This window comes from Drosophila serrata, unplaced genomic scaffold (assembly GCF_035046125.1).
Source record: "Drosophila serrata isolate PLE 108 unplaced genomic scaffold, ASM3504612v1 contig_184, whole genome shotgun sequence".
Lineage (NCBI taxonomy): Eukaryota > Metazoa > Arthropoda > Insecta > Diptera > Drosophilidae > Drosophila > Drosophila serrata.
The window spans coordinates 3,942,135-3,959,727 of record NW_028257082.1 but is presented as its reverse complement, the minus strand read 5'-3'; the positions used below and the strand labels follow the sequence as shown (position 1 = coordinate 3,959,727).

Sequence of the window (17,593 nt, the reverse complement as noted above, 5' to 3'; positions counted from 1 at the left end):
CTATAATTTTTGGCGAATAATAAAATTTACCTGTCTGGGCATCAGTGTTGAAAAACGTGCACAGTAAGGAACAATCATTGTGAAGCGACCGAACCAGTTCCAGCTCCAACCAGTTAACCGCCAAAAGCATCTAGAGTTCAAATTCAAAATTCAAAACGACCGTTATTTAGAATCTTTTTATCTTTATTTTCTGCAAACCAATGTACGAAATTAAATATTCTCAATGCCTCCAGCGACTTGCGACTTTTCCATTTCGTCATATAAATAAGCTACATTGAATGTCGTTTAATTTAGTTTTACATTGATTGGTGGTTGTGATTTCTTTATTCATTTTTTACGCCATTGTTTCTATAGTTGTTGTTCTCATAGTCATATATGTATATGTAGTTACGCATATGTGTGTTATAATGTATATATATAACTACATACGTGGTTTATCTCATTAAGCTACAAAATTATATACTCATAAGACGAATACAAACGTTTCCCTCTCGTTATCCTTTTCGTAATTCGTTATTCGGTTTATATTTATTTATTTTTACCATACTCTGTTAGCTTTCGTTTTACAATTGTTACAACAGGCTATTCTCGGGTTAGTTGTTTGTTTGTTTCGCTTTTTAAAAATTTCGCTATTGGGATTGTTAAATTGCTTTGCTTTCGTTTTCGTTTTGGTTTCCATTAGCTAGTTTGTTGTTGGTGTCTCTGTTTATTTGTTTGTTTATTTTGTTTGTGGTGTGTAGTTGTATTGTGTTTGTAGTATAAATTGTTAAAAATCGCTCACAAGTTTCAATTCTGGGTTAGCGTGTGTTCGAGTAGTGTTTTGTGTGAGTGTCCTTACGTATGTCTTAAGTATCTTTGGTGTCTTTAGTATCTCTTACGATTTGTTAATTGATATAAAAGTTAATATAGGCAGGCGTGTGTGTGTTTGTGTTGAGTGTCGAGTGTGTGCCAACTTACGAGCTAGTACACGCTACACATTTATTAACTTACCACTTAATATGTTTGTTCCGTTCTCTAACATCCTTCGCTTTCCGCTCTTTGATTCGTTCGATTTTTGTTCTTTTGGACACTGGACCTTCCAAGAAGCGCCAAATAGTGCTGAATGTACAGTTATACAGTTTACAGTTCATATAGTTTAAGGTACAGCAATGCGAAAAACGAAAGAATTGCCAATATTTGCATTTGTAACCGTGTGTTAGGTGTGTGTCGCTTGTGTGTGTGTGTGGTACAAAAAGATGGCAGCTCAGCGTGTAAAAGCGTAACGGTTCGTTCAATAAAAAGCGACCACACACTAAAGTATCGCTATATTGAATTTCGTTAATCGTTTTAATCGTTAGTTGTTAATCGCTAATCGCGCCATGGACAGTTACTCCGATTATCGAATTTCCGCTTTCGTTTCATATTCTATATGACTTGCACGCCTTCCATATATAAATCCTTATTTTTTTTGTTTTGTTTTGCTAAAGTTATATATAAACTATTCCGTTCTGAAGTATTGACAGTCACAGGCTCTATTCAAAGCGTGCCCTTTTGTTTTTCGATTTTTGTTTTCCTCTGCTTTAAATATATATATGTATATATATATCTATGTGTATGCCTTTGTATATACTCAATATGCTTGTATATAATATGTAGTATGTTTCCCTTCTAGATAGTATCTTTTCGTCCACCTGCATCATCATCTCCTTCCTCGTCTCCATCTCATGGTGTAAAAAAATGCTCCTCCTGTAATCCTTCCTCTCGTTCGTTCTCTGTTTTTGTTTTAAAAGCGTATTTGTACAAACACAAACCGACAAAGGACATTTGTGTGGCTAACATAACATTTAAACTAGTCGTTATCAAAAGTCTTGAGGCGTGCGTGCGGTACAGCGTTTCATAGGAGGCCCGTCTCCACGTTGTGCTCCGTTCCCAGCGTGTTGGGATCGAAGTTAAGCTTCATCTCGCCGGCCAGCACAATCTCTGAGATGCAGCCGACGATGCCGCTGAAGTAGCGTTGGTGCGTGAAGTAACCCACATCGGGCATGCCGCCTGCAAAGATCATATCCTTGAAGTCTCTGGCAGAAGGATATATGAGCTGAGGGCATACTTACCCACATACAGGCCCATGTCTGTGTTTAGCTGGCGGAGCTTACCCGGCGTTCTAAGCGTGGCTGTCTTTCTGCCATCCACCTCAAGATATCCCTCTTGGGAGTTCCTGTATAGAGAGCCATAATAATTAGTTATATTCTTGCTATAAATCTGAAGAGTATTTCTTACCTTATGGCTCTCACTCGATGCCACAGACCATCGCTGACCTTGGTGCCATTGAACCGGATGTCCACCTCTCCAGAACCCAAATCATAGCGGAAGTGCAAGTATCTAGAAGATTAGAAATAGTTAATGGTTAAAAATAGTTATATATAGTTAACCTACCCCTGTTCGATTCCCAAGGATAGATAGTCATCGTGTTCCTCCGTTGTTCCCTGGCGCCCCGTCCACAGGATCACACCATTCTCCGAATGCGTCTTGATGCGCAGATTGAGATCGATGCTGTAGCTAATCACCTGGCTCATGGTATCCGCGTCGTTGTAGTGAAAATAGCTATCGCTGCCGGCGAAGCAGGCTCCAAAGTTCTTACGGACGCCCTGCACCTGCGACTGATGCTCAGCGGACAGGTCAAACTTCTTGAGCAGGCTCCAATCGGTATGAGTCTGCGGTGTGCTGGAGGCATGTTGCTCCGACTTGAGCGGCACATCCTCGCCCGCCTGCATCACGGGGGTAAGCAACTCATCGTCGTTGTAATCATCGCTGTATTGCGACTGCGAGACATCTTCGTTGGGCAAGGCCGCATACTGGACGGGACTGGACTGGAATGGGGCTTGGACCTCGGACTTCTTGTGGCTGGAGTGCGTGTTGGAGTTGGACATGATGCGTTTCATATCCTGAGCCAGCTGCTTTCGCTGATACTCCTCTGTGCCGTCCGAGGCGTCAAACAATGTCTCGTCGAACACAAAGGCATCCGCATCCTCCTCATTGTCGTTGTCTTCGCTTGGCTTGGGGTGAACCTCCTCCTCCTGCAGGTTGCCTGTTGGCGTCTGGCTGGATGCTGCCATGGCATCGGCATACTCTTGCTGCTGCAGGCTGGCCACCCAATCGTTGTTGTCCTCGAAGGTGAGGATGTCGCTGTCGGGGTTCGTCTGGAAACTTTCGTAGTGGGTGGGCAGGCGACTCAGCTTGCGGGCGAAGGCCGCGTTGGGCTTCTGATGGTGCTCGTGCTTGCTGGCTAGGTGTTTCCCGGACAGCTTAGGCCTGGGCTTGGGCGGGGCCGTGGTGGTGGTGGTGGACATCTGGTGATGTTCCCTGAGCTCTTTCTGCTGCTGTTGTTGCTGCACAAAGCGGAATATGATATCATCTTCGATTTCCTCGTTGCTCAGCGCCCCCGCTGTGGCTGCCTCATTCAACTCAGGAGCTGCGGATGTACTGGTTGGGGCGCTAGTCGTGGTGGTGGTGGACGTGGAGGTACTTGTGCTCGTGGCAGGGGTTGGCTTATGCAAATTCCTGTGCTTCTTTGAATGCTTCTTGTGCGGCAAGCCAGCAACCTTCTTCACTGCCTCGCCATTGTCCTTCGTCTCAAGGACCTTGGACTTGTGAATGATGCCCAGCTCCGGCAGCTGCTCTGGTGGCACTTCGGCGGCCTTGTTGCAGCGCTCGTTGTGGATGCTGCAGCGGCACTCGTAGGTCTCCATCTGGGGAACGCACTCCGCCAGGGGACCACAGGGCCGGGCCACACAGGCGTGGGGGCAGTTGCCAATGTTGCTGCCCCCCAGTGCCTCCGCCACAATGCCCAGAGAGTGGCCATTGATTTCAATCTGTAAGTGGCAAACAAAGGAGCATAAGGCGAAGTGAAGACAGAACAGATGCATCTCCAAACTCACCTTCTGGATGCAGCCCACAAAGAAGGGCTTGTACTTGAGGTCCAGTGGGAGCCGGTCTACGTGGTTAACGCCGCCCACAAAGAGATTCTGGTCCAAAGACAAGTGCCAGAAGCCATTCGACGAGATGGTCATCACCTCCTGATATTGATCCACCTAGGGGGTTCAAAATAAAAAGGTTATTCAAGACTGACAATAAGATGTCGAGATTTCCCCACCTTGAGCACCGCCAAGCGAGCCGTTCGAGAGATCCTGATGGTGTGCCATTGACCCAGACTAAGGGAATGCTCACTCCTGAGGAAGGAAATATAAGATTTATTTGGAGACTTCCTTAAAAAGGGAACCTTTACTTCTCTACTCACCGGACTAAAGCCGGACCACTGCCCAGGTCAAAGGCAAACTCCACAAAGCCCTCGTTGAGGTACAGGGCTATAAAATCACCTCGATGTTCCGGACCTGAGTACAGGATCAGTCCATCCGACTGTTCAGGCTTCAGGGTAACCTTCAACTCCAACCAGATAAGAGCACTGTCGCCCAGCGGAGCGTAGCGCAGGAACGAAGAGCCATTGAAGGCGGGTACCTGAAAAAGATTAATCATTTAAGGAGAGTGTCATATAAAGCTTCTTAAAGGGACACCCACCTGCAGGTCCATGCGAATCTCGCACAGATCTCCCACAAAGCCTATGGGACACAGACAAATGGCACCCTGATCCGAGGGCAGACACTTGCCGCCATGCTGGCAGGGATACCTTACGCACTTGTCCGTGGAACAGTCCTCTGTTTAAGTAAATAATATAAGAAAGGGTAACCCAGGGGGATCTCTACTACTTACGTATATCAAATCCATTAATGACATCGCCCAAAGGATGTTCGGTGAACTTGTAGTCATGTTCGTTGGCCACAAAGCGACGTATGCAGCCGGCAAAGCCCTCGGCCAGAGGCAACCGCTTGGCCAATCCCGTGATGTTACCAATACCTCCCAGGAATACCGGCTCCCGGAAGGTGATGCGAGAGAACAAGCCCTGGAAAGGATATTTAAACCATAAGCAAGCCTTGTTTCGTTAGAACAATTGCTTTAAACTCACATTCGATCTACCCTGGACCTTGGTGCCATGGTTAAGCACCAGCCAGGCATCCCAGCGATGACGATAGATGATTACCGAGTTCCATTCGTTCAGCAGAATGGTCTCCCTGGATCGAACACTACCCACACCGGAGCCGCAGTCGAACCAGAACTCCACGAATCCCTTGTTCAGCAGGAGAGCCATGAAGTCCCCGGTTAAGTCATCCCGCTCTCCACTCAAAAGGATGATGCCGTCGAAGGATTCTGGACGGAACTCGATGCGCAGCTGGACGTGCTTGTAGGCGCCATGGAGCGCCGGAAATGCCAGCCAGGATCGCTTGGCAAAACGTGGTACATGGGCACGAATGTCTGTGGATTATAATAAGAGATTATGTTGATATATCTTACACGATTTCATTCAAGAGATTGAACCCACCTTCCTGGCAACCCGGCCCTGTCTTGCCAAAGGGACAAAGGCAGCGGGAGCTGGCGGCAGTGGCCTCCAAGGCACAGATTCCCTCGGTGCCACAGTCCAGATTGCAACTGGGGCCGCTGCAAATGAAGTGAAATTTGGAATAACTACGGAAATAGTGGGCTCTTTGTAGCAAATATTGGTTTATTAGATTAAGGTGCCTTTCGAAATGTGTACACTCTTAGTACTTATGCTGCACAACTGCTGCCCCACAAACCACTTTTGAAGACATTTTCAAGAAGGACGTTCCTTTTGTACTGATGAAAATGTGTATAAAGGAATTCTGCCCACACTCCCTTTTATGACCCACCTGTCTGTTGCCATGACCACGTCCGACGGCGCCTGCTCCGCTCCTGATATGTTGCCCAGCTGCGAGGTGGACTCCCTCGTGATATGCATTTGGACCTTACTGCTGCTAATGTTATTGTTCCTCCTTCGGTTCTTGGCGCTGTTGCTATTCGTATTGCTTGTCTGCTGATATGTTTGCGATTTGCTGTTGCGTCTTAAGTTTAATTGATTATTGTTGACGTCGTCGTAGACGGACATGTCCGACTTGTAGCTGTAGCTATAGTCGTCTCCATCGCCGTAATCGGTGTCCAATTGGTTCTGGGTCTGGGCTGCCGTGGGGGATCTACGCGTAGTCGTGGTGGTGCTCCTTGTCGTCGTTGTTGGCGGCGTCGCAGTGGACGGAGGCGCGGTGCTGACCGCTTTGAAGTCAGCCACATCCGGCTCCTGGACTCCCTCGGACTCCGAGTTAAAGTTGATGCTCTCGGCTGATATGTAGTAATCGTTTGAATTGACTTTCTGTTGCTGTTGCTGCTGCTGCTGCTTCTGGGCATCCAGCGATTGCTGCTTCCGCTGCTCCTGTGTCTCCGAAATGCTATCCTCTACCTCACCGTAATCGTAGCTATCGCCTTCCGATCCGGACTCGTCCTCGCTGTTGCCTTCTGGCTGCGAGCCGGCTTGCGAAGCAGATCCTCTAAAGTCCGAGGACTTGGCCATCGATTTGCCGTCATCGTTGGCCAGCTTGGCGCTGAAGGAGGCGCCCTTCTGGTACAGCACATCCTCGTCGGACTTGCCACGCCCATCGGAACCATTGGCAGTGGCATTAATTACTGAAAAATCATATTTCGATTCAGTTATGGATATGCATTTAGCATTCAGTGTTAATTAAAAATATCAAATACACGCAAAACGAAGCTCGGTGGGATGGAAAATTATTTATTCAATTAAAACTATGAGGAAAACTAGCCCAGAAAGGCAGCAAACATGAAGTTTGGGAATAGAACTTTAAAGCCTTTGTTTCAGTTTATACTCTAACAATGATGTTACACCTTCTTTTTAGCAAAAAAAGAAAAAGAACTGTCAGTAGCTATACAATAATTAAAGGAAAATAATTCTGTGCTGCATAAATATAAAATATTAAATGGAAACTTATATAAATATAAAATATTCAGAATAATATCACAATTAAAAAGAAAAAAACTTGCAAAATAAACTCTATTAATCAAGCATTTCTCCCTCGATAACAGTGTATGGCTTTTTAGGAAATAACTACTCGTTGGATATGTAATTTTTTTGACACATTGTCGAAAATGCACAAATTAAATGCAAAACACTCGCACACACACATCAAGTAAGCCCCGAATAACAACACAAAAATATCAATTTACCGACTTGCCAAAGGCAGTGCATTGTCGAAGCGAGCAACAATCACAAAATAATAATAATAATAATTCCCTCGAACAAGCCAGTACGAAAATAAATAATAACAGAGTGGCGGCTCCGCATGCAAAATGTAATCGGGGGAGGGGCTAATCCCGACCAGTTGAGTTCCCCAAACTGGGGGACATGTCCATTACAGGCTGATTTCCGAATAATAACCAAAACGAAACGAAACGAAATGAAATGAAATGGCAAATTGCAAATCAATTTTGTGGCCACTGGAATTTGCATCTTTGGATATCCCATCATATCCATATTCATTTAGGCATCCTAAACGCACCTTGACAGCTGTAACCGTTCTTGTTCAGCTCGTAGCCCTCGATGCAATCGCACTCGTACATGCCATCGTGGATCTCGTAGCAGAGCTGCTCGCAGGGGCTGGTGTGTCCGCAGTGACCTGTGTGGGCGAGAGTAATGGGTATAGGTATGGGTATGGGTATGGGTATGGGCTAGTGCCATATAGATGGACGATAAGGACTAACAGGGAAAATACTCAGTTTGGGGTTTGGCCCTGTTTCTGTTTCTGTGTGGGTTCATAATTTCAATTCAGTTCACTCGAGTTTAGTTGAGTGTCCTGCGTGTCCTGTGTGTGTGTTCCTGGGTGTGACCGACGTGTCCGCAATAAATTCTAATAAGCTTTAAGGACTTTGGGCCTGGTCTGGTCTGGTCTGGTCTACTCGGTTCTATTCTGTCCTGTCCCTGTCCTGTTCTCCTGTCTCTGACTGTGGCATACGCTTTTGGTAATTTACGGCTGGCCATGGCAGAGCCCGCACCCTCACCCGCACCTGGCCTCTGTAAATTCATAATGACTACTTAAATAACTCTTCGGCTGGGCGATAGTTCGTGCTACTCTTTAGTTCTTTGGAAAAAGTTCCTGTTCGATGGCAATTTAAATGTAAATTTCTCATAGGCAAATCAAAGACTTTTATGCAATGCATTTGGCCCACTTGACACCGAAATTGTGCCACTGCGGAGGCAGGAAGTAGGTGTAAGAAAAGTAAAACATTACAAGCATTACGCATACGCCCGAGTGGCAACATGGGCATGGCACTTACGTCACACACATTGTATTAAATGGAACGAGCACACTCAAATACACACACACACACACATACACCTCTTTCTGAGGGAAAGCTAGAGCTGAAGATGGAAACGGAGACACGAACACGAACAGCTACTCTGTTAAAGTGTCATCAAAAGGATGAAGGAAGAAGGCCGAGGCAGATCCTGCATTCATGCACGCCGGCTCTTGCTAGTTGATTAAGCAACTGTGGGGACGATTAAAGTGCAGTGGACAAGCAGAGGAATCCATTTGCATATGCACATACAAGAGCTGCTGCTGATGCTGATGCTGGTGTCCTGGTGTGTCCTGGTGTTCGTTTGTACCGCCGCCGCCGGCAGTGCATTGCGTATTCAAATTGAAATTGAAAAATCGCATTTTGTATGCAATTGAAATCGAAGTGTCAGCAGCACACATCAGCATCGGCATCCGCATCGTTGTCGTTGTCGTTGTCGTTGTCGTTGGCAGTGACAGATTCAACCCCACGGGCCCTGAAAAATTCGACAACCAGGCGTCGTTTGTATGACTCCCGATCCCTGCCTGCTTTTTTTCCCTGCTGTATGGTTTCTGGTTTTCTGGTTTTGGGCCACTCTCACGCATAATTAAGTCGCTCATTAACGTCAAAGGCTCGTTTCGGTCATACAATAGGGCCACGTCCTCGTGTATTGATATGTCAAGGGGGCAGGGGATTGGTTAGAGGAGGAGAAGTGGCTATGCCTATGCCAGGGCCAAATACCAAACTCCAAATACCCCAATTTCCACAATTAGGCACCTGGCCAGAGGCGGCCGCCGGTCACAGATATATAGTCACACATGTCAAACGCACCTTGGAAGGCCGCCTCCTCGGGCTCCGCTATCGCACTCACGGCGGCACTGGCCGATGAGAGCAGGAGGAGGAGCCACACGCAGCCGGCTCGGTAATGGTGATGCTGACGCTGATGCTTTGAAGTTGACATGCTGCACTCTATCCACAGGTGTGCGGCGCAATGGGGCGTATGCTTGATGCGGGAAGGGTTCCTCGTCGGTTCCTTTGCGTTCGGCGTTCGATTCAATTGTCCCGATTCCGATTCCAATTCCAATTCCGACTTTGGCCATCAGCCAGCGGCGAGCATGGAGCGTGCATGCGTCTCGACGTTGCCTCCGCGACTGTTGCTCCTTCGGTTCTTTGGGCTGTCCTTTAGCTCCTGCCTGCCTGCTGCCAGCTGCCTGCTGCTAGCTACTCCTGCTGCTGCTGCTCCTGCCTGAAAGGACATACACAAGCGCGCAATTAGTAGGCGGTAAAAGCAAAGGCAAGAGAGCTCAAGCCGACGCGAACGCAAATCAAGTGGTCATTATAATATAACCGCAAATTGCTAAACACGCAATAGCCAAATGGAAGCTCAACGGTGAGGCGAAGTGAGTGTGTGTGTGTGTATGGGTGAGGATGAAGGGTGCGGGATGCGGGGTGAACAAGGTAGATGAGCATTAAGCATGCACTGTAAAAATAAAGTAGTGGTTAGTAGTGCAAGTAATGTATTTGGTATGTAAAGAAGTGCAAGGCAAGGTAGAAAAAGGATGGTAGGAAAATGTTGATTAGTTTTGTTTTAATAATAAATATTAATTGTAACACAATATAACAATAAATAAGTACACATGTATCATTTGTATTTAACAATTTGTAGTTGATATTTATTTTAATTTTATATCTACACTGATCCCTGCACTTGCTATGATAAAGTTCCTGAGTTTCTAAATATGAAAACAATATTTTTACTACCATAAAAAAGGAATAAATATTTCTAAAATTTGTAACCTCTGCATTTTTCCTGAAATTTGGAATATATATCTCAAATTTTCCTGAATTTCGTAATTTTTAAACTAAAACTATAGGAAGTGGATTATAGTAATATATCTCAACCATCCAAATTTGTATGTATTTAAAGTATATACTCTTACAAATCCTAGCAAATCCCATAGCACCCACCATTACCTTAATTTTTACATATTTTCAGACCAACTTCTTTGCTCAAGTGTGGGGAGCATGAGCATAGGCTTGAGCATGATTCATGGCGTTTCGTGGCGTTGGTAAAATCAATAGGAGCCGCCATGGCAACGCCGCCACAACAAATAGACTAGACCCCCCCATCAAGGGTGGCCACTCCCATTATCCCCCACCTCCGCGTTGATACCGCCCATCTAGCCAACCCAGAACCCAGAACCCAAACCTCAAACCGAAAACCAGAAAACCCACTTGCCACCTGCCACCTGGCGTCCTACCTTAAGCCAAATACTGTGTGGCCAAGTAATTAGAAATCAATACGGACACAATTCGGCAAAGTGTGTACACGGCAGGGCTAGGCAAATGGGCGGGCGCTATGGAGGATACTCCCGGATAGTAACAGTAGTAGTTGATGGAAAAATCGAAGATGGAAAAACCGAAAATTTCGTAGGCCTCTTCTTTCGCTGGCCAATTCGAAATTGAAATGTCAAATGTCTCCAAGATGGAAGGAAACGGCGTGCAAATTTTGTTAAGCCTTGGTTGCATGAGAAAAAAAAACAAAACACACACACACACATCTCTGTCTCTGTCTCATCTTCGGTCTCTTTCTCTCTCGGTGTCCCTTGCTAGCACGGCACTTAACCCGTCCTCGAGAAATGTGTAGCATACTTACTGGGGCAAACATTGCAGCCGCAGCATGAAATCGCTTCTCCGCCGCTTCAGCATTCTCTTCCTGTCCCTACATCCTTCCTTCATAGTCCTGCCTCCTGCCTCATCTCTCTTCTCCCACTTCCCTTCTTCCTCTTCTCGTTTTTTGTTTTTGTTGCCTTATTTATTTATACTCTTCGGTGCCCCAGCGGAGTACACATCAGATCCTGGACCAGGAAGTCCCCCAGACGACCGGATGTTTGATTTGATTAATTAAGCTAAACCAACTGGAAGTTGGCTTCTGTTAACTGTTTGCGCTGATGTAGCCATATTTTTTAGGGTATTTCATTCGTGTAAAATGCAACTTTTGCAGAATAAAAGATCAAACTATAAATAGATGACCTAAAAAGTATATAGAAACTTTTGCTATATAAGCTTTAAGGGTATGTTGTTGTTAAGCGAATTTTCCAACTACTAATATAATTAATATAATGTTTTCTAAAGTTATATTTAAAACATTTTATTATGAATACATATTTACTTTACTTTGAATAATAATTCAACTGAAATATTGGTTTGATTAAAGTAATTATAGAACCTAATTGCTAAGGTTATTTAAGTCATAATATTTTTTAGATTGAGAAATATCCTAGATGTTAAATTTGTATTTATAAGCATTGTTAAAATCAAATTACCCCATCATCAAACGTTAAGTTAGTGTATGCAATCGCTGCACGCGTACTATATATATTTTTATGGCAATTTTCATATGCCTGCGCTTAAAATCGCGCTGACTGCCTACGGCCTCGGGCTGGTTTTCCCCCTCGCTTTTCACTTTCCCTACCCCCCTGACGGTTTTCCCCGTCTGCATGTGTGTGTGTCTCGCGTTCGCTTTGGTTGTGCGTGCAAAAAAAGTTCTCGTTTTTTTTATAAGTTTGACGTAAGGGGCTAAAAAACCCATCGCCATTCCGCAGTGTCTCAAGTTGAGTCAGTTGAGGTTTCTCCTTTTTTTTGTTGCTTCTGTTTTTTTTCGGGGGCGACCAAATGTTGCCGTATTCATTTATATCGATTTTTCCACCTTGGCTATTTACACACACACACACACACAGAGCTCCGCACACTCACTAGAGAACTACAGACAGGAGACTGGAGAGGGGGAAATGGAGAAAGGGGGGACTTGGGGCAACGGTTGACATACTAGCCACATACTTCTTTTTGTCCGTTTGTATTTGCGCACTCTGCACGTTATATTTTCGCATTTCTTTCATTCGGGATTTCGCTTTTCTTCCAGCCCCCGGAACCCGAGCCCCAGCCAACCCCTTTTTGTTGTATTTTTCGTTTCTGTTCTTTTTTTTGCATTTTTATTGCGTTTTTAATGGCATTTCTTTCCGGTACGACGCCTCCGAATGGCCAGCTATGCAGAAGGCTGAAGCCTGTCGCCCTCCTGTCGGTGGGACGTTTGCTTTGTGCGGATGAATGTTCGGGGGATTCCCCTCTTTTGACTCGAAATGCATGTGAGGAAAACTCATTATTCAGGTAAGCTGCTGCTCCTGCTGCGACTCACAAAAACGTACGCTCATTTGGATGGAAAATGCTGTGGCCTCTCGAAAACTAATTAGAACGCATCGGATTCGAAATTAATAGGCACCAAGGCCCAAAACTTGACTCCTCTGCTGCCTTTTCGATTTATTTTTTTTGGGATTTTGGGCGGAAAGTTGATCAACCTAATTTGCCGGCTAATGGACAAAAATGAATGCTCCAAGTGGCAGTGATTTAATTACACAATTAAGAGCTCATTGGGCAGCGATGTCTGATGTCTGATGTCTGATGTCTGATGCCGGATATCAGATAGTTTGCTGACTGAATCCATATCCTGTCGCTGGGCCCATATTCATTTATCACAGATTATTACCCGGCGACTTTTTATTTGAGTTGAGTGAAAGCCCTGGGATAAAGTTTATGCATCGTAAATCGTAAACTCAAAACTTTACCCGCACCGCATAGATACTTGATACGTGACCACAGAGTGGAATTTTTTGCCAGAATGTCTGAGTTCCCGACAGTTCTGACCATAACAAATGATCAAATTGCTGGGGAGAGGCGGAAACTTTTGTGCCATAGAGAGATATGCCCGAAAAACTACTTGGTCGAGGGGGTCGGTCCTGCGTCTCAGTGAAAGTGAGCCGGATAAGTGGTAACCGAATTATTTGCATGCATATATCTATTTGTCCTTTTATCCGATAATCGCTCTTGAACTGAAGTGAGTTGCCAGCTTTTGAGCTAAACTTCTCAGTTCCAACATGGAGGGGCTAAGTGGGGGGAAGGGTTCAGGGAAAAACCTCGGCTGCTTTTCAATTATTTAGGAACTGCTCTCGATTCCGTGGCTAGTTTATTGATTCAAAAGCAAAAGGCAAAAGGCAAACAAGGCCAAACAAAATGGCAGCCAGCAGCAGAATTATATCCCATATCCACGACTGCTATTCCTGCGGCTGATGTCACGCAAAAACTTTCTATACATTGGAGAGCCGGCCAATGGGGGAAGTCCCGGGGAAAGCAGCGGAAAAGTTAAGTTGGAAAGAAACAAAACAAAGCGAAACTAAAAGCGGCCAAAAGAAATGAAACAGAAACAGTGGCAGAAACGGAAAGCAGAGACAGAAAACTGAAAACAGAACAGAAGCTGATGATGATGGTGAATCTGTAACACAAAGGGAAACCGTTAGGGCAGCAATAAATTGTGTTTTTATAAGGCAGGTAAATAGAGCACAAAATCCGTGGAGAGCCAATTGGGTGGCCAGCAACCACAAAATACACACAAAAACAATGTGGAGGGGTCGCACTTGGGCACTTGGGGATGGTTTTTCCGGGGCGGGCGGCGGTCCCCTTCGAATCAACTCGATTCACGCATGCCAGACTTCTGACTCCCCGAGAAAATGGCCAAAGTGACAGGCGGGAGACAACCGAGCGGCGGCGACCACAGTGGAGCCCCGTTAATTGGGCTAATCTACCCCACCTTACTTTCCACCATTTATCCCCATTAAAGTGGCTCCTTCGGAAGCCTTAGATTTTGCAAGGAACTTACGAGGGTGCGAGGGAAAACTAATTTACTTTGTAGCTGCATTCAAGCACGAAATCTGATAAATATATGACCTTTCCTTCAAGGCTGTTTCATGTTTGATTTAATTGAGTGAACCATAATAACTATAGCGTTTCAGTCAAGGTTGCTGATGCAATATTTAGAGCAAGGGAAGAGTTTTCTTCTTTTTGTTCATCTTTTTTTTTCTTTTTGAGCAATTAGTGAATAGTGTACAGAAGGCAATTAAAATAATTTGTGCAGTGGCCATCAGTGAATACATTTATAATCCAATTTGCAAGAAGTTGTCGCTGTAAACCAAACGCAACGGTTTTCATAGCATACTTTCTGGCATGTCAACGGGGGATATTTTAAACCGATAGCCATTCTAAATGAAAGGCTATCAATGGCCATAAAACTTAAATAATATGATTATAATTAAGCTAATTATTGTTCCTACTTCTCATGCCAAATTTGATAAAAATAAGAATTGATAGCAATTTAATTGATTTTCTAATGGAATTTGAGTAATAAAATTACTATATTCGATTTTAGCATACAAAAACAGATGGATTGATTTGATTTTTTATCGATTTTAATATGTTATAGGCAAAGAATCCGATTAGAAATTGGGAAAAAGACATTATTCTCATAGTTCTTTGGGTAATTAGTTCCTTATAGGCCATACTGTGGCAGCCTTGAGGTTTGGCGCGTTTATTTTTTGCGGCTTATCCTGCCTGGGCTTTGAGTGCCAAGACATCACACTAAATATATATATATATATATATCCTCCTATATGCGGGACACGGGCCTAATTTATGGCGAATTCGCAGGTGCGCGCGCTTTACTTGAAAGCTGTCAAAGACCGCGTTCCTTGCCACAACAACAGCAACAACTACTGCGATGCCGACGGAGGGAGCCAACAACAAAGTAATTTCCCAGCAAGGACCTCAGGACTAAAACAAAAGCAGAACCCACACAAGCACACCACACATACACACACAGCTCGAGGGGAGCAGCAGAACGTGACGTCTGTGTGTGGGTTGCTTTTTGGCTGCCTGTGTGCGTGTGTTGGGTGGCGAGTGAGGAATCCTGGCAGTGCAGCGAATAGGGGAACTCCCGAACGCCCGAAAGGACTTTTGAACTGGTTGGTTGGTGGTGGCAATGTGAACGAACTGGTAATTATCAACATCATCGTTGCAACTTTAGTTTGACCCAAAAATCACAATAAATAAAAGTGGCGGATGTGTGTATGTTACAGGACATGTGTATGGGTGAGGGATACGCGTACTCCTGGGTGTATGTGTGTGAGTGTAAGGAAGAGCAGTGGGTTGGCCACTTGAAGTGCGCTTTTCCTCTTCTTACTGCCTTACTGGCCACATAAATTTCCATTATTTCATTTCGCATTTTTTCGTCTCCGTAAACTACACACAAACACAGAAACACACTGGCACGCGCACACAGAGAATACAAGTACAAATCCTTACGGTTTCTGTTGCTGTTGCTGCTTTTCTTCTTCTTTTGACTGCCTCTGGCCAAGTACCGTTACTCTGCGTGGTCTTTGCTGATTTCTGCTTCTGCTTTCGCTGCTGCTACTCCTCCACCTTCTTCTCCGCCTTGTGCTTTATTTTTCGGCTTTCAGCGATTTTCGTGGTATTTACATTTACACACTCCCGCACACTCGCACACTCTCACTCACTGGGACACATTCAGCTGTCGTATAAGCTGACTTTCACATTGCACTTGCACGGGAATTTTCAATCGCAGCGAGCAGTCGCGCCGCCATATATGTAGAAGATGCAATTACGCTGGATTTCCACGTTTGGCTAGTTCCCTGCTCTGATATGGCTATATCTCGGATTCGTTGTCGAGCATCGTTGTGCGGCTGTGGCTATGGCTGCGGCTGTGTGTATATATATGTATATATATATGTACGTTATTTTGGTTGTATCCTGCGAGCGGATGTCTGATGACGACGGATACGGATGATTTCTGGCGTTCGAGCGTTTCCGTTTGTTTTTCGGGGAGCGTAACGTTTTTACACTCTAATTGACGGGAGACTACTGAGCGTATGAGTATCGACAACGTAATGGAAATGCCACTTGGCAGGGCCACAGAGAGCAATGGCGAAAGCAAGTGAGAGACAGTCTGGAGAAACATAGCCGGAGGGAAAACACAAGCACACGAAGAGAGAGCAGGAGCAACCGGAGCCAGAGAGTCCTTGGTCCTTGTGCTGGGCTGTTATTGTAATATCCGTTCGGACGATTATCCGGCCATGAAAAGAGGCGCCAATTCAATTCGCACAGTTAGCTCAGCTAATAGGGTTGCCAGGATGTCAAAGCTAATTGATTATATTTTATTTTTAAAATTATAATTTCAATTCGAATAACACAAGCCGTTGTATACAGATTTATGGTGATTTTAACTTTAAATTATGATCTGAATTTAGTACTTTACTTGCTCCAATTACGAATATTTCATACAATTTCCAGTTTGTATATTTTTTTTTATCCTTTATATTTATAGTCAACAAATATAAATAAGCTAAATTGTTAATTAGTAAACGCCAAACTCTTGGCAACCCTAAACTTTCACCCAACTCCACCTGCTCTCTCCCTGTCTCTCACCTCTCTCTCTCCCAGCTGCTTTACTCTCTCCGACGCACGCATGCGCCCTCAAGAGAAAGAGCGTTCAAACATTTCGGGCTCGCACTGTTAAAGGACTATGCCAGGACTATGAGAGAGGCGGAGAGCGAATGTTAAACAACAGTGTTTCGTTGCCAGCGAGCTAACAGTTAACAGCACAATAAACACCTACGGAGAGCCACCGACACTTTAAGGGACATAAGCCCATAATGAACTCGACGACACGCGTGGACAAAAACAACACGAGACGCCTTGGACGGGGGACTGGGCAATGGGGCGGGCAAGGGTACACTCTGTGTTTGTGTGCAGTGGCCAGTAAGTCAGCTGATCGGGTTGCAAGGGTTGCTGAAGGGTTGTTGTGTTTGCCTACCAAAAGGAATGGATAAAAAACAGAAATCTACACACACACATATAGGCGACAGGAGCAGGAATGTCCAGGCCAGGACCTTTGCCTCCTCCTACGATGGTAACCGAGACTTGGCAAGTCTGCGGCATTTCTTGTTGCTGTTGCTATTGTTGTTGTCGTCGTCGGCGTTGTTGCTGCATTGACAAGTCAACGTTACTAATGACCCGGCGCTATTCATGACCCCCGACAAAAGGCAACGACATACAGTATGCTGCTTTATTCGTGTATGTCAACACTGAGAGAAAAAGTGTATGGAGGATTGGGTACTGTAAAAGTGTCTATTCTTTGTTAAATTTGAAATTCAGAGTGAGCCTAAGGAGCTTTCATAAGTTTTTTAAGACTAGGCAGGGCAAGAAACTGATAGAGATGATAATATTAATTAAGGCAAGGAAGGACTCCGACTGTAATGCTGTGTAATGTTTTTGTAATCTTTAGTGCTTCCTTTTCAAGGCTTTTGGATGATAAGTAGGTTTTGTCTTTGTACCCTTAAACTCGTGAAATTTCGGTCGCGAATGGATTTTTTAGCCTGAAGAATATCCTGAAGAAGACATAACGCACCAATTCGTAATCCTTTTTTCTACCAAAGGGTATTTAAAAACTATTATTTTGATTATA

The 17,593-nt window shown here is 44.8% G+C and overlaps 1 protein-coding gene across 1 annotated transcript; it reads right to left on the bottom strand.

Moving 5' to 3' along the window:
* Nucleotides 1-165: 165 nt before the first annotated feature.
* On the bottom strand, nt 166-16,198 carry SP2353 (EGF like, fibronectin type III and laminin G domains protein pikachurin). Its single transcript, XM_086828192.1, has 15 exons — nt 15,415-16,198; nt 9,058-9,472; nt 7,452-7,568; nt 5,757-6,561; nt 5,411-5,526; nt 4,997-5,343; nt 4,744-4,933; nt 4,552-4,688; nt 4,274-4,491; nt 4,130-4,205; nt 3,915-4,067; nt 2,413-3,848; nt 2,257-2,358; nt 2,091-2,194; nt 166-2,028 (listed from the first exon to the last, which is right to left on the bottom strand). The coding sequence occupies exons 2-15, from the start codon at nt 9,185-9,187 to the stop codon at nt 1,874-1,876; spliced, it is 4,086 nt and encodes a 1,361-aa protein (XP_086684318.1). The 5' UTR covers nt 9,188-9,472; nt 15,415-16,198; the 3' UTR covers nt 166-1,873.
* Nucleotides 16,199-17,593: the final 1,395 nt, after the last annotated feature.